The sequence below is a fragment of the Stenella coeruleoalba genome (assembly GCF_951394435.1).
Source record: "Stenella coeruleoalba genome assembly, chromosome: 7".
In the NCBI taxonomy this organism is placed as follows: domain Eukaryota; kingdom Metazoa; phylum Chordata; class Mammalia; order Artiodactyla; family Delphinidae; genus Stenella; species Stenella coeruleoalba.
In genome coordinates, this window is record NC_137153.1 from 16,697,602 (window position 1) to 16,724,979 (window position 27,378).

The 27,378-nt window shown below is 51.7% G+C and overlaps 1 protein-coding gene across 1 annotated transcript; it reads right to left on the reverse strand.

The window, feature by feature from the left end:
- Positions 1-99: 99 nt before the first annotated feature.
- On the reverse strand, positions 100-26,393 carry LOC307189575 (uncharacterized protein C8orf74 homolog; the record flags this gene model as incomplete). The annotated part of the gene is made up of 4 exons (XM_079927759.1): positions 100-339; positions 2,707-3,110; positions 24,679-24,871; positions 26,346-26,393. 4 exons carry the CDS (start codon positions 26,391-26,393, stop codon positions 100-102), a joined length of 885 nt encoding a protein of 294 aa, XP_079783885.1.
- Positions 26,394-27,378: the final 985 nt, after the last annotated feature.

Sequence of the window (27,378 nt, forward strand, 5' to 3'; positions counted from 1 at the left end):
AACCTCTGATCTTTGGGGCGCTGAGCACACCACATAATCCTTTTCTATCATCAGTGGCTCTTCCTCAATCAGTCTTCAGACCGTGGTCACCGGGGCCTTCTACATCTTCTTTGCTTTTGCTTTCCTCCCTTTGTTTGCTTTGTACAAATTAAGAGCTTTATCTTGGCCTGACTGGCCCGTGACGGGGAGCGGGGAAGGGGTGGGAGCGTTGAGGTTTAGAGTCTTCTTCTGCAGTTTCAGGTCCAAAATATCAAAGGTTGTTTGTATCTCACACTGCAGCAGCTCCTTCAGGCATTCAATCTGGATGTGAATGGCCTCGTTGATGAGATTTTCTAGCTCCTGAAAGAAACGGAATGTGGCTGGTGAGCAGGGCCTGGGGAAGGCTCAGGCCGTCTGCAGACACAGTCCCACCGCAGTTGCAACTTCTCAACACAGCCGCCTCCTATCTCGGTGTGCTGGCATCTTCCATCCCCCCCCAGACCTACTCTCCATCTGTCTCCACCCCACTCTGTGCCCTGGGAGGCTGACTTTTAAGGTCTGCATCAACCAGCTCCCTTGACCTGTGGCTGCTGGTTGAGTTCAGCCAATGGGAGACCCTGGCAGGAGATCTGAGGGTGGGGAGACGAGGAAGTCTCTCACCTTCCTGCCGGCCAGCTGGTGTTGGACATGGCCATGGTCCTCTACCTGCAGCTGCACTTCCCTCCCTGTGGCCCTCTCCTACAGCTCTCTTTTTGCTTCCTCTCTCCTTCCTTCAGGCGTACTGTGGCAATCACCCCATTTGAGTGTGTCATTTATTGTTCACACTGCTCTGGGCTCGGAGGCCAGCCCCATATCCCCTACTTTCTGGTTAAGTTCCAGATTTTATTTTCTCTGGGCCCCGCAGCATGGTATGTGGGATCTTAGGTTCCTGACTGGGGATCCAAACGGCACCCCGTGCGGTGGAAGCTCAGAGTCGTAACTACTGGACCACCAGGGAAGTCCCTGGTTAAGCTCCATTTAGATGCCAGCCCCCTTCCTTCCTCTTCTGCCCTCAACTCATTCTCACTTCTCAAAGCTCCAGTTGCAGGCTTCATCGGAGGGGTCAGGGGAAATCGCTCAGAGAGTGGGTGTGTCCCCCACCTAGCCAGACTGGGGAAGAATGAAAACTCAGCCACCACGCGCCAGCTTCAACAGGAGACCCTGTCATCGCAATCAGGATCACGGCATCATAAAATCCTGGCGACAGGGACCGTGTAACTGTGTTTCTCCAAGTTCCCTGCCCAAGCAACCAATCAGTAGCGGAGAGGTCATGCTTGTCCTGGGAGTGTCAGGGGACATACCTTGAGGATCTGGTTACCTACAAGTCATTGTTTTGAGATCTCATATTTTAACTTAGAATCCCATGCAAAATCTCACATTTGCCCTAGAAAAATAGCGTTCTTCCCCTAGGGCGTCGGGGAGGATTGGGCTCCGAGAAGACGCACTATGTTTATCCTGCGGTGTTGAGTGTCCCCAGCTCAGGGCCACAGAGCGGAGGGGACTCTAGCCTACAAGCTCCACCTGGCAGGGACCAGCAGGCCTGGTAATGGAGGCCTGCAGGGGAGCTGGGGGCAGCAGGAGGGGAGTCGGCCCCTTCCACCCGTGGCCTTGCCCACGTATCTTGGAAGGTCCCTTGAAGGAGGTGGAGACAAGCCGCTGCTTGTGTTCTGTTGGGTCCCCGCTCAATGCATGAAGGGCAGCCGATGCGCTATTTACCGGGAAGACTTAAACTTAGAAGAGTATCATTCGTTCCATTGTATTAATTGTTGTTTAGAGATTTCCCCAATGTTTTATGCATATTTAAAGGAATGCGTCCCAAAGCCACCCACTCTTTGGCTGACAATTCAGAACCAGGACGCTTTTGGAACACAGAGTCGCTGAGACTCCCCATTCCCACCCAGCTCAAACCTCCCTGACACACGCACACATACATACACACACGCGCATACTTGTCCCTGTGTTCAAAAACAAGCCACAGTGATGCTATCAGTGCCTACATATAGTTAAAAAATGAATTTAGACTCGGCCAGGCCCTCAAGGAGTTGGCTGCCCTGGGACCAAGCTAGTAGCCATTTATTGAAGAGCTGGGCATCAGGGACTCTGGCTCCTGGAGCCCCAGGAGGCCTTAAGACCTGCCAAGAGGGCAGCCAGTTTCCCAGCTCCACACACACCCCTGGGCCGCTGGCTCTGCCCCTCCCCCACCCCATCACATCACTGCCCTGAGCTGTCTGTCCCCTACGGCCCTTCCTTCTTTCCCCCACTCCCCGCCCCACCCGGGCATCCTCCATGGATGCTGGCTCTGCAGCAGACGAAGGGCACTGAGGAAATCTATGGTGGTTCGCAGCCTGGGGGCTCTTTTGGCAGAATCTGCCAAAAAAAAGGACTAGGACTTTGGGGCCAGCCAGACCTCAGTCCAAATGTAAACTCTACCACAGGCTAGCTTGGGGACCTTGGGCCAGGCGACTAAAGTCTCCGAGCCTCAGTTGTCTCATCACTAAAATGGGGCCACGGATTATACATCTCAGGGATGTTTCATGAAACGTGCACGCAAAGCCTGTCCCCTTCTGCCCCCTCCTGGTGTGTGGACCTCTTGCGGGCCTCGGGGTCCAGCCCGGACGTCCTCTTTGTGGGAAAGGACGTTGGTGGGGGGCAGGCGAGCCTCCTCCCGCCGCAAGGACCCCACCTCACCTCTCTCTTCAGGACCTGGTGCTGCCACCTGGGCAGCTCCGGGAGCAGCTCCTGCAACAGGTGCTGCTGCTCTAGTTGCAGGGCCTCCTTCAGCTGCAGCATGTAGGCCCTCTTCTGCACCTCGGCCGCGCTGAGCTCCACCACCCGCTGTTCGTGCTTCCAGACGGCCTGGTCCTTGCCCGCAGCCAGCGGGAGGGGCTGAGGCGGTACATACACCTCCAGGTGAGTGACGGTCAGCTTGACGTCCTGGTCCTGGCCCAGGACGTACTGGTAGAGTTTGTAGTGGCGGATGAACGTGTTGTGGAAGTAGTCGCACTGGGCCAGCAGGTGGGTGGTGTTCAACTGCCCCCGGTAATCTCTGAGCTTGTTCCCCAGGATCGTCACAGCCTCATTGGTGGAGCAGCCTGTGGGCACAGAGGGGCCGGGCATCGAGTGTGAATGGGGCTGAAGCTGCATTGGTGGCTGATTGATAGACTTGGACCCCAGAGTCCACGTCCTACCAGCTATTCTATGTCACCAGTTATTAGGTCTTGAAAGCCATGGAGTGCATCATATTTCCCCTTTTACCTTGGCCTCTGGGATGCTCAGAGGCAATTTTATGCGGTAGCTTACATTTATCCCATTTGTTCCGATATGGTTATCTCACGCCTTACCTATATTTTGACACATAACTCTTGTTTTAAAGACTTATTTCAGCTATGCTTTATGTTGTTTCCACTTCAAACCCTTTGGGAAGGAGATGAGGGTATAAAAAAGGATTCTGAATCGAGTGGAGCATGAGATGATTGGAGAGACATTATATTGGCGACTTGGGTCACAGAGTTCGGCAAGTGTTGCGTAGACCACGCAGAGATCAATCATCTCTGAGGGTAGCACCGGGCAACGCTCCTTGGAGGGTAAACCACCTTCTCCCATGTCCTCCCTTTCACGCCTCTTGTTCACAAGCCTGTCAGAAGCCCGGGGTAGGGGTGTGGTTGGGGCTGGGGCAGGACTCTCTCCAGCGTATGATTGCATCTTAAGACAGGGATGGTTCATTAAAGGGTCGCGGCTAAACGAGGTGCGTGTCCTGTGAACGGACCCCGGGCAGGGAGAGGGCAGAACAAGGGACAGAGAATGACCCTGGCCCCAGTGCGAGGAGACCTGAGTCCTCACACGGATGCCGTCCCCGAGGCGCACTGTGAACTCGGCCAAGTCTCACCCGCCCCCTGACTCAGGGTCAGCTCTTCAGATCAGGAGCTTGGGCACAGGCTTTGGGGGATTCCACAACTCCGTCTACTGAAGACAGAGACCAGGCGTTGCAGGCGGGGAGCCTGGCTTTCCTGCTGGGGTGGAGGCCAGCCTGCCCGTAGATACCCGTCCTCGCTCCCCCTGGGTGGAGTCTCCCCGCCCCAGCCAGGGTGCCCCATGCGCCTTCAGGAGGGGCTGTCTCAGCCTGGCCCGCACCGTTTGTTTCTCAAACCCTCCTCACCCGCCGCCGATTCTGTGTTCACTTTGGCCCCCCACTCTCGGCTCTGCGTGGACCTATTTACCTTAACTCCCCCCTGAGTCCTGAGAAGGTAGAGGTATCAGGGTCTTGGAGAAATATTAGTACATGGAGCACTGCTCCACCTTGAGCCTCCTTAGCGAGTGCTGGGGAGTGTCACTGGGATTTAGGCTTCAGTCCCCTGGGGGATGGAGGGAGGGAGGCCCCACCACTGTGCAGAATTAACGGTTAGCGGGCTGTGCTTTCCCTTCCTTTCAAGGCAAATCAGCAGACTCCGAGGCCTGAGACAGCGCTCTGTCTCAGGGGGCTGGAGGGGAGGGCCCTGGGCCTGGACGGCTGACGCAGCTCCGTCCCTTCCCAGCTGTGACTCTTGCGCCTCCATTCCCTCGCGTGTAAAATGGGGGACAGTCATGTTTACTTCATAGGATTGTTAGGGGGACCAAATGGGATGACATGTCCAAGTGCCTCGCACAGAACCCACTACAGGGTAGTAATCAATGAATGCTGTAGGAAAAGAGGCATTTGTTTCTGTGCTGTGAGAAAAGTCTCTCCTGGCCACTTCTTTCATTCTATCTTTTCATCTCTCCATTGGTCTTTTCATTCATCCATCCATCTCTCCATCCACCCATCCAGTCACTCATCATCCATTTCTCCACCCAACCATCTCTCTATCCATCCATCCATCCATCCACCAACCATCCATCCATCCAGCATCCACCCATTCATCTATCCACCCATCCATCCATTATCCATCTACCCATCCATCTTTCCATCCATCCACCCATCCAGTCACTCATCATCCATTCATCCGTTTCTCCACCCAACCATCTCTCTATCCATCCATCCATCCATCCACCAACCATCCATCCATCCAGCATCCACCCATTCATCTATCCACCCATCCATCCATTATCCATCTACCCATCCATCTTTCCATCCATCCACCCATCCAGTCACTCATCATCCATTCATCCATTTCTTCACCCAACCATCTCTCTATCCATCCATCCATCCATCCACCAACCATCCATCCATCCAGCATCCACCCATTCATCTATCCACCCATCCATCCATTATCCATCTACCCATCCATCTTTCCATCCATCCACCCATCCAGTCACTCATCATCCATTCATCCGTTTCTCCACCCAACCATCTCTCTATCCATCCATCCATCCATCCACCAACCATCCATCCATCCAGCATCCACCCATTCATCTATCCACCCATCCATCCATTATCCATCTACCCATCCATCTTTCCATCCATCCACCCATCCAGTCACTCATCATCCATTCATCCATTTCTTCACCCAACCATCTCTCTATCCATCCATCCATCCATCCACCAACCATCCATCCATCCAGCATCCACCCATTCATCTATCCACCCATCCATCCATTATCCATCTACCCATCCATCTCTCCATTCATCCATCTTTCCATCCATCCACCCATCCAGTCGCTCATCATCTATTCATCATCTCTCCATCCATCAACAATTAATTTGTCAAACTGTTACTGGGGGCCTATTAACTACTGGGCACTATGCTAGGTTCTAGCAATATTATCATGTGTCTTATCAGATGCAACTCTTGCCCTCAAAGTCCTCACAGGAGAGATACACGAGCAAACGTTAATACACGTGTAAAGAGGAACAGAATCGGGTGATGAGGAATGCTCAGCTAAGATGGGGTTCTCCTGGAGAAGATGATGCGTGAGTGACCTCTCAGAAGCTGAGCAGGACTGAGCCGGCAAAGGTGGTGGGGGAGGCATGGCCTGGGTACAGCGTAAGCGAGATCAGAGGGACAAGCAGCCACGTGGCATGGGTGGGGAACAAGACCGAGTTTGTTGTTGGTGGCACCTGAAGGTAGAGGCAGAAAACGGCAAGCGTTGAGTGGAGAGGTGGGTGGAAAGCACACGGGAGGGCCTTGAGTGCTGCGTTCAGAAGCCAGGGCTTTGTACTCCAGGCAGTGCAGGGCTTGCCCAGGGAGACTCTGGTTACATGGTGGCCTGTGGGCAGACTGCGGCCCAGTCCGGACTGGAGTGCCAGGTCAGCAGGCGTGGGCAGAAGGGGCAGATTTGAGTGGCAGGACTGATGGCCAGATGTGGAGGGGGATAGAGGCCTGCCCGACTCCCAGGCTCTTCCTGGGGACCCTTGGGGAGTGGGGGCGGGGGACACCAAGAGTATATGATAAGCGTGGGACATTTACCTCTGTTGTGACCCCTGTCCTCAGAGACCTTCCAGTCTGTGGAAGAGGAGACTGTTGAACAGATGACATCCCCTCTTTGTTCTCAGCCCCCAACTCAGAGCTCTGTGCTCAGTAGGGGCCGATAGGTATCCAGTGAGTAAATGAACACATTCTGACATGTGAAGTGTGGTGAAGGAGCTGTTCATTTATCCCTTCAACAAATATTCGTTAGGGGCCTTCTTTCCATGTGTCAAGAACCCATTTATGGTCCAGGAAGGTGGTGAAAGGCTGGGGGGAAACACACAGATAGTATAACCCTGCTCAGGGCTACGTAGGGCTGGGCAGGTGCACAGTAGAAAGAAGTGACTTTCTCAGGGAAATCGGGGAGCAGTTCCCTGAGGAAGTGGTGAAGGAGCTGAGATGAGGAGTGTCAGAGGAGTTACTGGGCAAAGAGAGGTGGAAAAGAATGAAAGCAGGGAGGGGAAACAGCCTGTGCAAAGGCCCTGTGGTTGGATAAAGCGTGGCCCATTTGAGGAAATGAAAGGCTGGGGGTTGGAAGGTTGGCAGGCTAGAGAGCATCCGGTGGGTCCCACTGTTTCTCACAGGGGCCTCCCAGACCACTCCACCCCACACCACAGCCTTATCAACTGGTTACCTTCCTGTATTAAGCAAAAGTTGAAAGTTAAATTTACTGAAAATAGTTTTTAAGAAATTAATTTTGTCCATTGTTTTGCCAGAAAAATAACAGTTTTGAATGACATTTTAAGACTTGCTTGCATTGCTCTCATCATTATATATTTGTATACATTCTTCTTTGTCTACATAATTTGACAATTTACGCACATAAATAAGTCACATTAAAATTTACTCAGAAAGTATAGTTAAGTTCAACGTTGACAGCTTTTCAGTTTTTAATCTAACTTTCAAATGTTATTTAGTCATCTTTAACCTTGCATCGAATACAAAAGGTAAACTTTATGTGTATAAAGCAGATATACATATAGTATATAATCAGACGTACAGAATACCTAGGATATTAAAATTCGATAGCAGTGGGCAGTTAGGGAAAAACATCTAAAATGGCTTCTCAGAAGGATCCAGCAATCCCACTTCTAAGTATGTACCCAAAGAAATGAAATCAGGGTCTTGAAGAGATATCTGCACCCCCATGTTCATGGCATTATTTACAAGAGCCAAGATACGGAAACAGCCTAAGTGTCTGCCATGTCTGTAGACGAATGCATGGTTAAAGAAGTTGTGATACACACACACACACACACACACACACACACACAATGGAATACTATTCAGCCTTAAAAAAGAAGGAAATCCTGTCATTGGCAACAACATGGATGGACCTGAAGGAGATTAAGCTGATTGAAATAAGCAAGATACAGAAAGATAAATACTGTGTGATTCTGCTTGTATATGGAATCTAAAAATGTGGAACTCGTAGAAGCAGAGGGGCAGGTGCAGGGATCCACACCTGGTTCAGAGTTTCTGGGAGGCAAGGCTGAAGTCTGGGGGACTGGGCTGGGGGACAGACGGCCTGAGGTCTTCAGTCTGCAGAGGGTAACAAGCTGTGTAGGTCACATGAGAGAGCTGGGCTTCGTCACAGAAGCTGGGCTCTTGAACCGGAATTCATGAAACGCAAGGACATCCGAGGAAGGGCTTCAGGACTGACCGGGACCCCGGAATTGCATCTCGAATTTTGCATGCACATTTTTTCTGGGGAGAGTGCACGTTGGAGAGAATCATCAAATTCCTAAAGGAAAAGTGAAGAATCTTGGCTCAGAGCTGCGGACCACTCAGAGGCATTAAGCTGAGAAGCGAGATGTCAGGCAGGTATTTCCGTAGGACAGTATGTGGAGGACGGCGGGGACGGCCAGTGAAGGTGTCCCAGAGGGCAGGCAGCAGTGTGGGGTCATCGGTCTCTGATAATCAAAGCTGGACTTGAGGCCTGTATGGAGGCATCTTTGTGTGAACTTGGTGAGGTGAATCATGGAAACTTCTCTGGGCTCAGAGGAACTGGATTTGCAGGAAGGCACCCTACTCCTCCTCCCACCTGGCCAGGCAGCACGTGGGGCTGGGGTCACCTGCACCCTCCAGATATGGGCAGCCCCGGCTGCCTCGTTCGGCTAGGCCAGCCCTGGTCTTCTCCACTCGGCCCTGGCAGCCACGCATGGAGCCCAGGTTTGAATCAAGTGCGCGAACCCCGTCGCGCTAACACCCACAGGTATCCCAGCTGCCTGTCATCCTGGCAGATGCCCTCCTATGGGCTTGGCCATGGCCTCAGCCATAGAACACAAGTGTGGGCCTTGTCCCGGGTCAACAGGGAAGGACCCCTGGGCTGGATTCTAACTTTCAGCCCCAAGACATTCTTTGGACCAGTTCTGGTTTCCAGCAAAAATTGTCCCAAGCTGGCTCAGTGTCCCAAGCTGACACTTGGCCCCCAGACCACCCTCCATTTGTCATGGGTTGAGAAGCCCCTGATGACTCAGAGAGCCAAGGATTAAGTCTCAGGGAGAAGCCTCTGGCTTCGGGAGGACAGATCTGTCCTTGCAAGTTGCTCTTCAATTACAGGGTGTGGCCTTCATTTGCATTGGCTGCTAGGAACTTCCTGAAGACGGTCCGCAAGGGCCTGGAGGCCAGTACCCGCACCGAGTACAGGGGAGGGGCGGAGGGGAGCGCGGGGCCAGAGCGTGGGTGGAATAGCCCAGTTGCTCCAGAATCAGGGCAAAAAGGCACTGGGCCTGGATGGGGCGCTCTGGGCTCCCTCCCGCCCATCCCTCACGGGCTGGGTCTGGGGCTGGGCGAGGGTGAGCACAGGGGTGCATCCTGGGGGCTTGGGAAAGGAGAAGAGGGGCTGTTCCTTCGGGTGGGTGAAGGGGAGGATCCAGCTGCCACTGGTGCCCCATGACAAACCAGTTTGTTTGCCCCTGCCTTGGTTGTGAGGGGAGGAACCCAGTCAGGCTGCAGCCTGGCCCGGCTTACCCTTCCCAATACCCGAGCACCTATCAGGGCAGCCTGGGATGGTGGGAAAGGAAAGCCCGCCACTTCACCCTCCACTTCACCCCCATCCGGGGTCCGGAATGCTGCTCCCCGCCCCCTTTCTGCTCTTGAAAAGGTTCTGCCAAACTCATCCGCCCCGCGGCGCCGTTGCCAGCTCAGAAGGGATGTGTTTTCTTTGGCGGGGAGAGGACTCTTGTTCGGGGGGCTCCCTCTGTGGCCCGCACGCCCTGCGTCATCTCAGGCTCCGCCCAACGCCTCCCAGCAAGGTGAGCAGATGTAGCCACCATCCCCACTTTACCTGTGAGAGAAACTGAGGCTCCAAGAGGTCAAGGGATTTGCTGCAGGGCGCACAGCTGGCGAGTGGCAGAGCCAGAATTCCAACCCCAGCCTGACCGGGCAAGGCCCCTCTCAGCAACCAGACCTAAGAGGCTTGGGCTTGCTTTGTAGACCCTGGAGATGGACACCGGAAGGGCCGGTTTTCCAAAGGTTGTTTTGCAACAGGTGTTACATAAAAATGCATGGCCTTGAACGCATGCTGGATCCAGGGAAATTAAACAGATGTCCTGAATATGCTAATGAGCTCAGCAAAATATGCTAATAGGCTCAGCAAACGGCCAAAAAGGGTTGAGCCTATGCGATGTTTCTTAGATTTCGTTGAGGCAAATACAGGCAGACCTTGGAGATATTTCGGGTTCAGTTGCAGACCGCTGCAATGAAGCGAATATTGCAATAAAGCGAGTTTCCCAGTGCGTATGCAAGTTATATTTACACTATAGTGTAGCCTCTTACGTGTGCAATAGCCCTATGTCTAAAAAACAATGTGCATACCTTAATGAACAGATATTTTATTTCTAAAAAATGCTAACCATAACTGAACCTTCAGCGAGTTGTAATCTTTTTGCTGGTGGAGGGTCTCGCCTGGATGTTGAGGGCCGCTGACCAGTCAACACTCTGACCACCGTACCAAGGATCTGGTCGTACTGCACCTTGCCAGCCACGTGCTCTGTTTTCAGGCACCATTCACAGTCACGAGGAGGCCCCCAGTGAGCCCAGGGCACCCCTGGCCTGAAGATGGCCTTGATGCTGGGGCCGTTCCTTAGAGCCTGGTGTGGTTTTAAGAAGCACAGACTGGGGGTTCAGACAGCTGTGGGCTCACAGCCTGCTTCTGCTTCTTAACCACTTGTGCGAGTTATTTTGCCTCTCTGGACATCAGTGTTCTCATCTGTAAAATGGAGGCAATAAAAACGTCTACCTCGGGCTTCCCCGGTGGCGCAGCGGTTGAGAATCCGCCTGCCGATGCAGGGGACGTGGGTTCGTGCCCCGGTCAGGGAGGATCCCACATGCCACGGAGCAACTGGGCCCGTGAGCCATGGCCTCTGAGCCTGCGTGTCTGGAGCCTGTGCTCCACAACGGGAGAGGCCACAGCAGTGAGAGGCCCGCGTACCGAAAACAAAAACAACAAAAAAGTCTACTTCGTAGGGTTAGATGTGGGCATATGTGATGGAGGTTTCCGAAGCGCCAGGTACACGGGGGCACTCAGTACATCACGTGGTTGTCAGCATCGTCATCGTGAAGATCCTAGGCGTGGCCTCCAGCTCCCCGGGGACTGTGAGCTATTCTGGGATAAATCTGGCTTTCCAGAGGATCCCGCATGCTCCTCGGGCAATGCATTCCTAGAGGAGCATTCAATCCTCTCCCTCCTGGGTCCTCACCTGGAAGCTCTCTCTACCTTGCTGGGGGTGGGTCATGGATGCTGACGTGCTTTTTCTCCTGGCCACGCCGGCTGCTGAGGTCAAAGGATGGCTGGGAGTTGGCTGTCCCCAGTTAGGGGGTTCAGAGGGTAGAGGAAGGGGCAACTCTTCTGGCGAGACCATTTACTGAATAACCCAGTAGTTCATAGCTCTCCCCAACAACACTGGAGCATTCTCTTCTCTCTCTCCCTGCTACTGTGAGCTCCTCAGTGGCAGGAACCTGCTCGAATGGACCAGATTTCCCAATTCCAGAGGATCTTTCCAAAAAAACTCTGGACGTGTAGCTGTTGCCCAGTGTTCAGCTCTCAGTAAATAATAATACAACCAGCCTACCCTGGCATGCTACTTTAGAGTTTTAAAGCATTTAATTATCCATCAATTCATTTAATTGGTCGTAATCAACTCATAATAGAGGTGACTGCTGTCATTTAACAGATGAGGAAACTGACGCTTAGTGGACCTATGCAAAATCAGGGCTCCAACCCAGATTCCCCAGCTCCAAGGCGAGTACACCTCAGCTCCTGAAGTAATTTTGAGGAGTGAACAGAAGATATGACATATACAGAAGTACAGTACTTCCACTAGGGCATTTTAATTTTAATTTTATTGTGGTAAACTATACACGACATAAAATTTACCATTTTAACCATTTTTAAGTGCACAGTTCGGTGGCATTAAGTCCATTTGCACTGTTGTGTAGTCATCACCACCATCCACCTCCAGGCCTTTTTTCATCTTGCAAACCTGACACTCTCTCCCCGTTAAACACTAAGTCCCCATTTACCTTCTCCTCCCAGCCCCTGGCAACTCTAAGTTCTACTTTGTCTCTACAAATCTGATCACCCTAGGTACCTCATAGAAATGGAATCATGAGTATTTATCTTCTTGTGACTGGTTTCTTTCCTTTAGCAGAATGTCCTCAAGGTTCATCCATGTTGTAGCATGTGTCAAAATTTCCTTCCTTTTGAAAGTTGAATAATATTCCATTGTATGTACAGACCATATTTTGGTTATCCGTTCATCTGTTGATGGGTTTCTTCTACTGTTTGGCTACTGTGAGTAATGCTGCCGTGAACAAGGGTGTACAAATATCTGTTCCAGTCCCCACTTTCACTTTTTTGGGGTATATACCCAGAAGTGGAATTGCTGGATCATAGGATAAGTGTATGTTTAATTTTTTGAGCAAGTACCCTGCTGTTCTCCCGTTCACTAGGTTTTTTGTGTTTGTTTTAAACATAAACCAATAGTCACATTAAAGGAAAAATCTACTTACACATTAAGATTTAGAAAGACTTTGTTGTCCTTTTAGAGAGTTTCTCCCTGCTCACTTTCCTGGGACTCAAAGGGCAAACACAGGGTCGGGTATTTTAAAGACTGTCATGGGCTTTTGCCCAAGTTCTTCTCTTTGTCCATAGTGGTCCCCTGCCTTGTCTGCTTAGCAAATGCACCCCTCACCCCCATTCCTCAAGAAGTTGGCTAATACTAAAGAACTTTGGCAAGAAGGACTGCCAAAACTCTGGGGCCAGATGATCTCAGGGTTAATGCTGGTTTTGTTTTTTACTGTGTGAAGATTTGCAAGTTACCTAACCTCTCTGAACCTCAGTTGCATCATCACGAAATGGGGATAGTAGTACCCACCCAACAGAGCTTGGTGTGAACATTAAATGAGATGATCCACGTGGAGGGCTTGTACGTCAGGACTGCTGAGTGGATGTCCGCTCTTCTCCACGTCCTGGCGCGGTGCTCGGGCGATGCTTGCTGGACAATGGCTGAGTGAGTGGAGCAGGATTAAGCTGATTTGGGAGGGTTCAGAGGTCAGAACGGGAGCCAACAGGTGGAAGGCTCAAAGAGACAGATATCAGTTCAGAAGCAGGAAGAAATTTCTAGAAGCAAGAGCTTTATCAGCGGAGAAGTGAGGAGGCATTTAGCTGGGGAGAGAAATCCTGAATAATGTGTGTGTGTGTGTGTGTGTGTGTGTGTGTGTGGTGGGAGGGGCCTTGGATCAGGTGACCTCTCGGGTCCTCTTGACTCTAAGAAGTCATGGTGATTTCCACTGAGCTGACAGTCCCCTGTAGCCACATCTAGGGCATCGTGTGTGTCCTCTGCAGCCACCTCAAGTTTGGTGAGGGGCATCTGACTTTGGATTTCATCCGCCTCCTCATCGTCATCATCCCCGAGATGAAAACGACCACCTAATCCCACCGTCTCAGGGACAGGGCACTGTACTGAGACTAAAAGTTGGCAACTTCTTACCCGTCCCTTGTCCCCTCTGCTGCTGGGGAACTCAGAGACCGGCCAACATGTCCAGCCGACCGAGGAAGAACGTGGGAAGTTAGAGGGAGAACAGGGAGTCATTCCAAAGGGCCAGAGCTCTGGTCCCCAGGGCACCAGTACCACCTACCCACACTCGGGCACATCCATGCAAGACCACATTAGCCGACGGGCACAGCTCCCACTCTGGGCTGGGCCTACGCCACCCGCCGCATCGGAGCCGTCCTGCTGGGGCCAGGATCCCAGGCTCGTGCTGGGAGTAGCTCCAGGTGACCAAGTCAGGAACCCAGTCCCCAGGTGTGCCACCTGGCTTTCCAGGTGCTCAGCTCCCCCGGCAGGCCAGCAGCCTCATTCCACTCACCGCAGGGCTGTGGGCTCCTCAGCTTCTTACGTGCCCTGTGTACAGATCCCTCAGGTCAAGATGGAAGGTCCCATGGCCAGGGGTGGAGGCGGGAGGGCGGGGTAGGGGGTGTGCTCTGCTGTCAGACAGACCTGGGTTCAAATCCTGACTCCACTTTGACCTGGGGCAAGCTGGTTAAACTCTCTGGGCCTCAGTTCCTTCATCTTTAAAATAATGCCCATGATGCAAGGTCACAGTGAGGCTTACAGAGGCTACATGCGGAAATGCCAGGATCTCTGTGCCCCCCTACGCAGCAGGGATAGCCCCTCGGGGAACGTTGGGGAAGGTTCCACGGCATGGTTTTGATTTCTGGCCGACTGACGGGCTCATCCTCTCCTGGTGGGCTGTGACCCCACTCGGTGTCAGGGGCTGTGTTAACACAGTGCCCCCACTCCCCCTCGCCTCCGCCCAATGCATATGTTGAAATCCTAAGCCCCAGCCCCTCAGCATGTGACTGAACTTGGAGATAGCGTCTTTACAGAGGGCATTAAGGTTAAATGAGGTCATGTGGGTGGCCCTAATCCAATAGACTGATGCGTTTATAAGAAGAGATTAGGACAAGATACACAGAAGGGCCATGTGAGATACAGAATGAGGCCACAGGCCGAGGAGAGAGGCCTTGGAAGAAAGCAGCCTTGCTCACGCCTTGATCTTGGACTTCCAACCTCCAGAACGATGAGAAAACACATTGCTATAGTTGAAAGCGCTCAGTCTGCAGAACTTGATTACGGCAGCCCGAGCAAATGAGTACGCTCAGGGAGGGATCTCTGGAATGAGAGCTGAACCTTTGCCCCAAGAGATGCTCTAAGATCTCAGTCAGCGGCTTCTGTGGAAACTTCCACTCTCCATCAGCAAAGTTGCCTCCAAAGTCCTCTCCTCCAGGTTTGGTCTGAGAGGCGTGGGGTTAGGGCTGCCCAGGAGAAAGCTGCTGGACAGGCAGCCTTTCAGGAAGACAGAAGGGCCCCTGCTCTCTGCGGGGCCGCTCCTGAATGGCTGGAGGCTCGCCAACGTGGGCAGATGCTTGGGGGCTGGTGGCGTGGCCCCGGGCATGGCCGTGAGTGCGCTGGCAGGGAGAGGTTGTGCAGGGAGCTTGGGGGAGTCATTGCCTCCCTTCAGCCCCGGGCTGTCGGGGTCGGCTGGAGTGGCTGCCTTCCATCCTACAGCTGCCTGGATGACATTTCCGGGAGAATCAGGAGTGGCCGTGGGTAGGACTGCAGATGCCAGCGCCGTGACGCACTTCACCGGACACCCGCCTGGCCGCCTCGTGCCTCCACCAGCCGGTCATTGAGGCCCACTTCCTCCCAGACTCAGGATTTGGGGGCCAGGCCAGCAGGAAAGGGGTTCTTCCTAGCCCAGACGTCCAGGGGGAACACCAGAGAGAAGCCAGTGGCTGCCAGATGTCGATGACGACACGAAGCAGAAGCTGCAAAGTGGCTGAAGTGACGGTGGGCAGGTGGTCACAGGCCCCGGGCGAGCATCTGCGCTGGCTCGGGTGCCTGCAGCCTTGAGTGAAGCCTGAGGCAGGGGGAGGCTGCTCTCCACCCGCTTCCCCTGCTGCAATGTGCCCGTCGGAGATAAGAATCGTGGGGCTTCCCCAGGCACCCTGAACCTCTGCAGCTCCCCGAGGTCCCCAAATGGCCCAGCATCTCTCTCCTTTCCTCTCCGGGACCCGAGGCAGGGTATGCAAGATCTGCTGCTTCCTGTGATTTCCTCCCACCGGGATGGGGCTGGCAGCCTTCTGTCCCTCTGTGTCCAGACTGGTGACTTCACCCTGGGCCCCAAGGACGCAGCAGGATGGGATCTGCCCGGGGCTTCCCGGAGGCTGGCAGAGGAGGTGCCGACTAAAGGGCTGAGACCAGGACGTCCTGGTGAGCCATTTGCCAGCACGGAATCAGCTTATGCTTTTGAATAATGGGCCACGCTTTCCCTCCCGGTTCTGAGACTCGATTGGGCCGGGAGATAAGCGGAGCTGGCGGCCGTCCTGGCAGAGCTCTGAATCATTGTTGTGCAAACATGACCCTCCTTAAGGGCTGTCTGCCAACTTTGTTACCTAGTATGCAAACAGAACTCAACCATCACTAGCCCTAGATTAGCCCCCACCAAAAAAAAAAAAAAAAAAAAAAAAATTCATCCCTGGAGAAGCTAGCTTCCAAGAAGAGGAACAGCCCACTGTGGACTTTAGCCGAAACAGAAGCTGGAAGGTGAGCTGGCCGGCCAGTGTGACCACCACCCCCCCGCCCGGCTGTGTGCATCCCACGGCCCACGACCTGTGATGGGTGGGATGTGCCTGGGGGAAGGGGCAGGCGGGACACGAGATGCGAAGGACTAGAGCTCATTTGGGATCTGACCTTCCTGCCCCTGACGGCTGGGGTCCCCTAACAGGGGCAATGAAGAGACCATCTCCTCATGCTGGTGGGTACTGGGCCCTCCTCACCAGTGCGCCCGAGGGTGGGGCAGCTGCATTAGGGGCCAGTCTGGACCTCCATTCGGCGGGCCGATGACTTAAACCCATCTGCAGTCCTGCCTACAGGGGGAGGGAGAGACAAGAAATGGCCCAGACAGCAAGACCCTGGGTGTGGGGCGGGGCGGGGGGGTGCAGCAACCTCTGGTCCGGGACCGCCAGCCTCTGTTGTGCGGCCTGCCTCACCTCCACGCCTGGTGGGAGCTAACCTTTGCCGAGCATTTCCTACATGCCTCCCACTCTATTATACTCTGCAGGCCCTGCCTCTTTAGTTTTTCCAACCGCCCTATGAGTTGGAATTATCATGGCCCTATATTAGAGGAAAGGAACGGAAGGCACAGAGAGGTAAAGTACTGCTCTCTAGGTTGCACAGTAATGTGTTGGAGGCAGACTTGAATCCAGGTCTACTGACTGCACAGTTTGGTGCCTGATTGCTCGGCTATGCGGCCTTTAGCCCGGCCCAGCCTGGGCCTGGAGCTGATGCACAGTAAGGGGGAGCGTCTGGGGGAGAGAGGAGGTGCCCGCTGAAATTCCACCCCTGCCTCTGAGGACTGATACGCTTGTTCACGCTCTTGTGAGCGTTCCAGTGGTGGGTTTCTGGGAGGCAGTGTGGGCGTGGCTCTACGGGGCAATGTCGGGCCAGCGTGGCCGCTTTCTACAGCAGCAGGCGTCATCCTGATGACAGCGTGGCGGGGCCTGAGGTGCGTGGGCCTAGCCCAGGAGGCCGGGTTCTCGGGTGGCTCTCCCCTGCTGCACCCACACTCTGCACCCTCCAAGCCCAGTGTCAGCTGGAGTCGGCACTCACAGCGGGTCCGTTAGCCGGGGGTGGAGCCGGGACCGTCTTATCTGCGTCTTTTCTTGCAGCCCCACTTCGGGCACGAGTCTGCAGTTTGCTTTACCTCCAGGCGCCCTGCTCCCTGCCCGTTGTCCCGCCCTGCTCCCTGCGACGCATCTGAGGAGAAAGGGCCTGGGACCATCTCTGCTGCTCTTGAGAAGGGGCTGAGGTGACTCCTGGACGTTTGGAGGCTGATGTGAAGCGGGATCTGCACAAAGCACAGCCACACCTGATCGATCAGGCCATCCTGGAATCACATCCCCCCCGTCGCATCTCCGGGTCTTTGTGGTCCCTCCTGAAACTAAGGGCCGGTCCTCACTGAGCGCTGATGAAGCACCAGGCGCTGTGCTGTGGGTTTCATCGTCATGAACTCAGTCCTATGAAGTGGGCGCTCTTGTTTTTCTCCTTCTCTCGATGTGTAATTAGAGGCTCAGAGGTGGTGTGGCTGCCCAGGACCTCATGTCCTACAAGGGACTGAACTAGGATTTGAGTCTTCTCTCCAGGTTTGGAGCCTCCAGATGGACGCTATCTTCGCCGAGTCCAATTTCAGGCACTGGGAGCCCACCCAAAGGCTTCCTCCTACTTGATGTGTGTACCAGCCATGTTTCACACATTCGGAGCTGATTTAAGAGTAAGAGGAAAATCTTGTAAGCTGGATGTCCCAGGATCAAGAGTTAAAAGATGTCAGAAGGGGAATTCCCTGGTGGTCCGCTGGTTAAGCTTCTGTGCTCTCACTGCCAAGGTCCCGGATTCGATCCCTGGTTGGGGAACTAAGATCTCACAAGCCAACAATGGGCCAACACTGACAAGACGGAATCAGTGGGGATGATTGTAAAGCCTTGCATGTGCATTCATCATTGCCATGTGCAAGGACAGGATTGGGAAAATGGCTAGGGATGATGCAGTGCCTGTCCAATATGCTTGTGACGTTGATGCTGATAAAGAAAATATACCCATAGGCTATATGAATGGCCAGGACAAGGCTGATGATAAAATCCCTGGTCACTTCATTGATCAAATCGCAGGTGGTGTTGTGTTGGATCTAGGTGCCATATTTTAAGAATGATATTGACAGGCTTCCCCGGTGGTGCAGTGGTTGAGAATCCGCCTGCCAATGCAGGGGACACGGGTTCGATCCCTGGCCTGGGAAGATCCCCCATGCCGTGGAGCAACTAAGCTCGTGTGCCACAACTACTGAGCCTGTGCTCTAGAGCCCGTGAGCCACAACTACTGAGCCCGCGTGCTGCATCTACTGAAGCCCATGTGCCTAGAGCCCGTGCTCCGCAACAAGAGAAGCCACTGCAATGAGAAGCCCGTGCACCGAAAGGAAGAGTAGCCCCCGCTCGCCGCAACAAGAGAAAGTCCGCACGCAGCAACGAAGACCCAACACAGCCAAAAATAAATAAATAAATAAAATTAAAAAAAAAAAAAAAGAATGATATTGACAAACACAAGGATGCCCAGGGAAGGGCAGAAAGAGAGGGGGGACGGGGTGGGGAGGTGGGGTGAAGGGATCTATGGAAATGATGCAGTGTTAAGAATGATAAAGACAGGAAATAGTCCAGTGGAAGATTCTGAGCAAGGGAGGTTGCCCAGTGTCTTCAGTCAAAAGCTGATGTGCTTTGGGCCTTTTCTCACCTTCCAAGATGGCCCACACTCTGTCTATGGAGTGTGTTTCTCTGTGAATAAACCTTTTTTCTCTTTAAAAAAAAAATGGTAAAAGGCACTTGGAGATGTCCAGTCGACATGTGAAGATATAATGGTCAGACTGTATGAAGCCCATTCAGTATCTGCAGGGCCAGCCCACTGCTTCTAGAGGACAGACTTTGGACGTGTGAGTAGAAGGTGCGGAAGACGGGTGTAACTAAAGGAGGAATTCCTAATGATGAGAGTGGTTGTATAAAGGAATGAATTGCCTCAGAAGGAGGGAGCTCTGCATCGCTTGGAGTGCCAGCAAAGGCTGGGAAAACCTCGCTGGCTGGTTGAGGGGTGTCCCTGCAGTAAAGGGAATTACATTTTCTAATCATCGAGTCTCCTAGCAACTCTAAGCTTTAGGTCTACCAGACACAGATAGACTGTACTGGTAGGGTATGTGATAGGCAGAAATACTGAAAGCGCCAGTGCAATCTAATCTCCTCAGTTCGAAGTTGGGTTTGCATCATCATCAACTGTTTTTCAAGGGCTCAGCCTGTGGAAGGCTCTAATGGAACCTTGAAAGAGTCCGAGTTCCCACCTGCTTGGGGCTGACATTCTTCTCCTGCAGTCAGTGTTTGTTCTGGCCATGAGCCACTGCGGAGCTCAAACAACAGGGCTGAACTCTGGTAGCCAGGCGTTGCTGTGAGCAGTGGGGAGCGGGACCCAGAGGGATGCCAAGAACGCCCCGAGGGGGCAGGGGGTGTCTCGGGTGGGATGAATTTCCCAGGGATTTCTGGGAAATTTCTCTGAAACCAGCCCATGAGCATTGCCATGTCTTGCTTAAGCCTACAGGCTGGGACCTCTGAGTTGGAATGCTGGCCTGGAGGAGAGACATGGAAGGGCACCCGGGCAGCTCAAAAAATAAAGAAAAAGGCTGATGCAAGTGCACGTAATATGTGTGGTAGGAACACTGAGTGGCTTGAAGCAGAGGAGTGATGGGATTTTATGTGTGTCTGAAAAAAATCACGGTGCAGTTTGGTGAATGAGTGCAGACATACAAGATGTGAAAGCCGTGGACTGGTTAAGAGGTGGTGGTGGATGAAGACGTGGTGAAAAATGGTGAGACTGGACGTTCGGGTGCTGCTCATAGGACAGGTGGGTGAGCTCTGGGTGCATCTGGGACAAGGCATTGTGAGTCCTGTTTGCTTCGCAGCTGTTTACGATCTTGGTCAGAAGGCCAGTGGAGGACCTCAAATTACAGATTACAAAACTTTCATACTAAAACAATTGTTCAAAATAAAGAAAAGTTTCCCCAGAAGTACATAAGGCAGGGTGATATTGGCAAAACGATAGACAAATAGACCAACGGAGCAGAATAGAGCCCAGAAGTAGACCCATGCAAATATAGGTGACTGATCTTTGACAAAGGAGTGAAAGCAGTACAGTGGCGTAAAGACAATCTTCAACAAATGGTGCTGGAGCAAGTGGACATCCACATGTAAACAAACAACAACAGAAGAATCGACACAGACCTTACATCCTTCATAATCATTAACTCAAAACGGGTCACAAATCTAAATGTAAGATACAAAACTATTAAACTTCTAGAAGACAACCGGAGGAAATCTAGATGACCTTGGGTTTGGCAATGACTTTTCATATACAACACCCAAAGCATGATACATGAAAGAAGAATTGATAATCTGGACTTCATGAAAATCAAGAAGTTCCGTTCTGCAAAAGACAGTGTCAAGAGAATGAGAAGACAAGCCACAGACTGGGAGAAAATACTTGCAGAAGACACATCTAACCAAGGACTCTTAGGCGAAAGATACACAGAACACTTAAAATTCGACAATGAGAAAAAAAACCTGACTGAAAAAAAGGGTAAAAATCTTAACAGACATGTCACAGAAGAAGATATACAGATGGCAAATAAGCTTATGAAAAGATGCTTCACATCATATGTCACCAGGGAAATGTAAATTAAAACAATGACAGACCACAACATGCCTATTGGAATGGCCACAACCTAGAACCCTGACAACACCAAATGTTGGCAAGGATGTGGGGCAACGGGAACTCTCATCCATGGCTGGTGGGGATGCAAAATGATGCAGCCACTTTGGAAGGCAGTTTGGTGCTTTCTTACAAAACTAAACATGCTCTTACCATATGATCCAGCAGCTACCCTCCTTGGTATCTACCTAAGGAGTTGAGAACTTATGTCCACGCAAAAACTTACAGATATTTCTTGCAGCTTTATTCATAAGTGACAAAAGTTGGAAGTAACCAAGGTATCCTTCAGTAGATGAATGGATACATAAACTGTGATATATTTAGACAATGGAATATTATTCAGCCCTTATATCTAGACATTGGAATATTATTCAGCCCTTAAAAGAAAGCAGCTCTCAAGCCTTGTAAAGACATGTAGGAAACTAAAATGCATATTACTTGTGAAAGAAGTCAGTCTGAAAAGGCTACAGACTGTATGATTCCAACTCTATGACATCCTGGAAAGGCAATACTACAGAGACAGTAGAAAGATCTACCTTCTGCTCATTGAGGGGGAGGGAAGGATGAAGAGGTGGAGCACAGAGAATTTCTAGGGTAGTGAAACCATTCTGTGTGTGTGTATATATATATATATATATATATATATATATTTTTTTTTTTTTTTTTTTTTTTTTTTTTTTTTTGCGAGCCTCTCACTGTTGTGGCCTCTCCCACTGCAGAGCACAGGCTCCGGACGCGCAGGCTCAGCGGCCATGGCTCACGGGCCCAGCCGCTCCGTGGCATGGGGGATCTTCCCGGACCGGGGCACGAACCCGTGTCCCCTGCATTGGCAGGCGGACTCTCAACCACTGCGCCACCAGGGAAGCCCCGTTCTTCATATTTTAATGGTGGATACACACCATGATACATTTGTCAAAACCCTTAGAATGCATAACAGCAAGCAGGAACCTTAATGTAGACTATGGACTTCGAGTGATAATCATGTATCAGTGTAGGTTCATGGACTGTAACAGATGTACCCACTCTGTGGAGGGGGATATTGACAACGGGGGAGTCTGTGAGTGTGTGGAGACAGGGTTTCTGTGGGTGATCTCTATACCTTCTGCTCTATTTTGCTGTGCACTTAAAACTGCTCTAAAAAATAAAGTCTATTAAAAAAACAGTACAGCCTGAAACCATAAAACTCCTAGAAGAAAACAGGGAAATCTCCTTGACGTTGATCTTAACAGTGCTTTTTTGGGGGGTATGACACCAGAAGTAAAGGCAACAAAAGCAAAAATCAACAGGTGGGACTGCATCAAATTAAAGCTTCTGCACAGCAAAAGAAATGATCAACAAAATTAAAAGCCATCCTACAGAATGTGAAGAAATATTTGCGAACCATATGTTCCATAAGGGGTCAGTATCCAATATATGTCAAGAACTCATACAACTCAGCAGCAAACACCCGAATAATAAAATATTAAAAATAAAATAATAAAAATGGGGAAAGTATCTGAATACGCCTTTTCTCATAGAAGACATACAGATGGCCAGCAGGCACATGAAAAGATGCTCGACGTCACTAATCGTAAGGGAATGCAAATCAAAACCACAGTGAGATCTCACTTCATACCTATTAGAATGGTTATCCTCAAAAAAACAAGAGATAACAAGCCCCGGACAGGATGTGGAAAAAAAGGGCAGCCTTGTGCACTGTTGGTGGGAATGTACATTGATACAGCCACTGTGGAGAACAGTATGGAGGTTCCTTAAATAACTAAAAATAGAACTACCACATGATACAGCAAACCCACTCCTGGGTATATATTCAAAGGAAATGAAATCACTCTTGAAGAGATATCTGACCCCCACGTTCATTGCAGCGTTATTCACAATAGCCAAGGTATGGAAACAACCCATGGATCCATTGACAGACGAATGGATAAAGAAAATGTGAATATATACTATATATGTGTGTGTGTGTATATATATGTATATGTGTGTACACACACACACACACACACACACACGAATATTATTCAGCCATAAAGGAAGGAAATCCTACCATTTGTGACAACATGATGAACTTTGAGGGCATTATGGTATGGGAGAAAAGTCAGAGAAAGACAACTATTGTATGATCTAACTTACATGTGGAATCTAAAGAAAACTGAACTCATGGAAGTAGAGAAGAGATAGGTGGTTGCCAGAAGCATGGGTTGGGATGTGGGCAAAATGGGCGAAGGTGGCCAAAGGTACAAACTTTCAGTTATAAGATAATTAAGTCCTGGGGATATGATGTACAGCATGGTGATTGTAATTAACAAGTCCGTATTGTATATTTGAAAGTTGCCAAGCGAGTAGGTCTGAAAAGTTCTCATCACAAGAAAAAAAATTGTAACTAGGTGAGGTGATGCTCGTTAAACTTATTGTGGTAATTATTTCGCAATATATTCATATATCAAATCATGTTGCACACCTTAAACTTATACCGTATTGTATGCCAATTATATCTCAGTGAAACTAGAAGAAAATAGTACAAAGAAGAATTTCCCAAACTACTTAAAGAATAAGTGACCCACCCAATGCCCCACCCTCCAGGATCCTTTTGTGTGCATTTCCTCACACAAGGACATTCATAACCACAGCCACCAGAATCCGGAGAGCACCGTCGACACGTCACTACTGTCCAATCCCAAGACCTGACCCAAGTTTCTCCAGCTGTCCCAATAACATTCTTTACAGCAAAAGGACCCAAATTGGGACCACCTGTCGTGTTTAGTGGACACGTCACCTCAGTGTCTTTCAATTTGGAACAGTTCCTCTATCTTTCCTTGCTTCTCAAGACCTTAATGCTTTGAAGCTTACAAGAGAGCGACTTTGTGCAGTGCCCCTAATTGGGAGTGGTTTTTTTTTTAATGACATCACGTTCTGAGTCTTTGCTAGAACCATCACAGAAGGAGGCTGGCTAATTCTTTTGCATCCCGTCAAACGGCAGCATATTCTGTGTCCTCTTACGGATGGATCATTTGATTAAGGGGGTGTCTGCCAGGCTACCTCACTGTAAAAGCATTCTTTTCCCCTTTGCAATCAGTGAGGTTCTTGGGAAGTGTGTAAATATCCCATTTCCCATCAAGCATTCACCCACTGGTGCACCTACTGATGATTCTTGGCCAAGTATTACTACGATGGTGGCCATGGATTTGCTAAATGGATGAATCGGCAACTCAGAGCCTAAGGGGTGGACAGATGTGGCCACATCCCCTTATGCCATGGATCACGGGGAGAGATGCTTACCCTCTTCTCCTGAAGCCCAACGCAGGGTAGGGGTGGGAGAGACGCTCCCTCCATAACCTGACTGTTGTTCCCCCATCCCTGCCAGCAAGCTGACGCCTGTAGAGGATTCCCTCAAGACACGCAGCAGAGCAAAAACTGATGCTGGGAACAATTTGCAGTCTCTCAGGAGTACCGTGAAAAGTCAATGAAGGGCTTTAAGCAGAATAGCGACACATTTATGTTAAGCAGAAACAAAACAAAAATTCTAAATTATGGTCCCTGCTTCTCTCTTTTCTAAAACAAAAATTAACTTCCCTCTGAGCCTGCTCTCTACTAGCTGCCCCAGAGGTATGGGTCTAATGATGAAGTTCATACTAAAGTGTAAATGACTGACTGAAAATCAAATACCCCTGGTTGCTTTGTGAACAGCTTGGCGTGGTGCAAGTGTTTCCACCAGGGAGATCAGGGATGAGACTCAGCAAGGACATTCTGTTTGCTCCACTTTCCAGAAAATCTGGACAGGGACCCTCTTTGTGAGCATACGAGGAGGCTAAATGCCAGGGAAAAAAAGGAAGGGGCTCCAGGCTCCTTGGAGAGCTCCTGGGGTTCTGTGTCCTCCCCAAGCCTCTTTGACTCCTGCCCTGGATGCCCCGTACCTTTGGTTTCTTTGAGCAGCTCTTCTGTGAACTTGACCACCTGGGCCACCTCTACCCAGGGGAAGCCTTTGTCCGCAGCGAAGATGATACTTTCGTAGAGGGTGTCCAGCAGGATGCTTCTGCGGGAGTCTCTGAGCTCGTCAAACTCTTCCCAGTTCAACAGTCTCCGTAGGTGCTCCCGACCTTCTGGTTTCTACAGGGCATGATATATGAGGGGTGGCGGATGAGACTGAGGAATCAGGATGCCATCGTCACTGGGCAAAACACTACTGGGGGCCCAGCATATGCTCCCCAGCATCCTGAAGTGTGACCCAGAATGGGGGTAAGCTTGGGCAGAATTCATCTTTCATTTCTGGACAGGTTTCCCTCACCTTCCTAGCACTGCTCCTTCCTCTGGGTGTTCTCATGCTAGCTGCTGCAGTTCCAGGTTTCTACACCTCCAGCAGGCCTCAAGTCCTGAATTATTATGATCTTTGCTTCCCCTTCCCTCAAACAAAATTTGACATTCCTCTGAGATGACTCCCAACTAACTGCTCCAGAGATGGCGATCTGATCATGAAATTCATACTAAAGTGTAAATGACTGGCCAAGAAGAGGTTTGGAGATGCAATACTTTAGCAGAGAAATGTGTCTTGCTTGGTGAAGCTAGGCGATAGACACTGGTCAGGGTACCTCTTATTCCCCTCTATAGGTTAGGATTCATTTTACTTGAGAGTTCGCCTGGCCCTTCCAGAAGGTTCTTAGAGATCACACCGACACATGTAGGAGAATCCAGTGCCTTTCAAGGAGGGGGTAAGAAAAGGTGTGGCATGAAGTGGGCAACCACCAAACATTGGAGCTCCCCTGGGGTGCGGGGAGGGGAACTGATGGAAGACGGTGCCTGAGTCAGGCCCAGAGCCTTGTCTCAGCCCCTGGTCACTCCTCTCTCCACCCCTGCAGCCCTTTTAGATCCCTAGGTTGGCACCTGATGGGACAGCTGGCTGGAAGATCCAGGGAAGGTGGTGAAATCACAGGTCCCGGGCCGGGGGCTTCCCCAACAGTTTCAGGCTGCTGGTCAGAGGCTGACCTGTGCACAGAGCTGGCCTGGGGTCTTCTTGCCTGAGGTCTGCAGCAGAGCCCGGACACCCCTCTGGGGACAGCTCAGAGGCCCGGGCCCTGCAGGCTGGATTCTCTGCACTCCGCAGGTGCCCACCTTGCTCATGCCTTCCGGCCTCAGAAATGGTTCTGAGAAACTGTCAAAATTTGCCCCCTTCTTTGCCCTAGAGACACAGACCCCACCCTCTACCACACACACAATCACACACACACACTCCCTCCACACGTTGGCATACAATCCCAGAGGGCTCACAGGGCCCTGGAGCTCCTGGTGAAGGTGACACCCCTGTGATGGGCCCTCCTTGGAGTGCGGGGGGCGCACAGTGCCTCCATGCCCACCTCCTCTGTCCCTCTGCACAGGCTCTGCTGCATCAGGCCCGGAAAATAGCCCCAAGCTCCAAGGGCTGGGAAGACTTTGGCCTGGCATCCCCCGGGCACACACCCGTGGCGGACGGGCCTCAGAGCCGGTGTGCTGGGACAGGAGATCCTGTCCAGGGGTCCCTCAGAGGACACACCTCACTCTTAGATCAATCTGAGCACACTCCCTTTGAAAAGTCACGTGTTCTCTTCACCTGAAGTTGGAAGACTTTTTTCACTCCCTGGGGTGTCAGGGGTGCCATGGCCGCTACATCCAGTTGCTAGGAGACCTAGCCAGGACTGACGGAGCTTCAGGCTTTGTGAGGTCATGAAGACCCGCTTGGAGGTGGCTCTCCCAGGCTCCTTCCTCTGGCCCTGCTCTCCAGCTGCCTCTGGGTCCCAGCTCCCCACACCTGCTCGGCCACCTGGAACCCTTTCCTATCTCCAGCCTCCCCCTCATAAACTGTTCTCCTTCAGGCAGTGAGCCTTCTCAGGCTTCCCTTTACACACACACACACACACACACACACACACGGTCCCCCATGCTCCACAGTCTACCCACCCAAGTCCCACCCCCCGCCTTCTAAGCCAGGTCCCGCTTCTCCGCTTCCTTCCACAGTAGGAAGTGGGAAGTGGGAAGGTGAGTCCTGCTTCCCCCTGCCTCCCTGCCCATAAGCCCCGACTCCGTGCCCAGGAGCCTCAGGGGGGAAAGCCCGGGGCTCTGGGGGAGTCGCTGGCTGAGCTGTCTGGTCCTGGGGTTGCCTCCACTGGTACCTGCCCAGACTCTTTGGTGTCGGGCCTGGCCAGGGGGGGTCCTGGCCATGAGTGAGAGCTCACGGAGGTCCCAGCATCTGCCACGTCAACCACTCAGAGCCATCATTCCCGTCGGCCACGTGACTCCACCTTCCTTGTCCTCGTGGTCATATTACTTCAGGGCCCTCGCTGCCTCTCCTGCCGCTGGGAAGACCTGGGTTAGGGTTGCTTTGTTCCACTCCCGCAGATTACTAGGGACAAGGGGAGTGGGAGGGGATCCCTGGGGCCCCTCAGGAAAACTTACCCATTCCCTCTTCAGCAGCATTCACACCCCTGTTTATCTCATGGAGGGAACGAATGGACCAAGTGTGCCCCTTTGCAATGTGTGGTTGCTATGCCGCTGTCCCCTTCTGTCCTTGCCATCCCTGGCCGATGCTTCTGTCGAACATTTGTTTATTTCTTGGCTTCTAACGAGCCACTCTCTCCTGAATGATC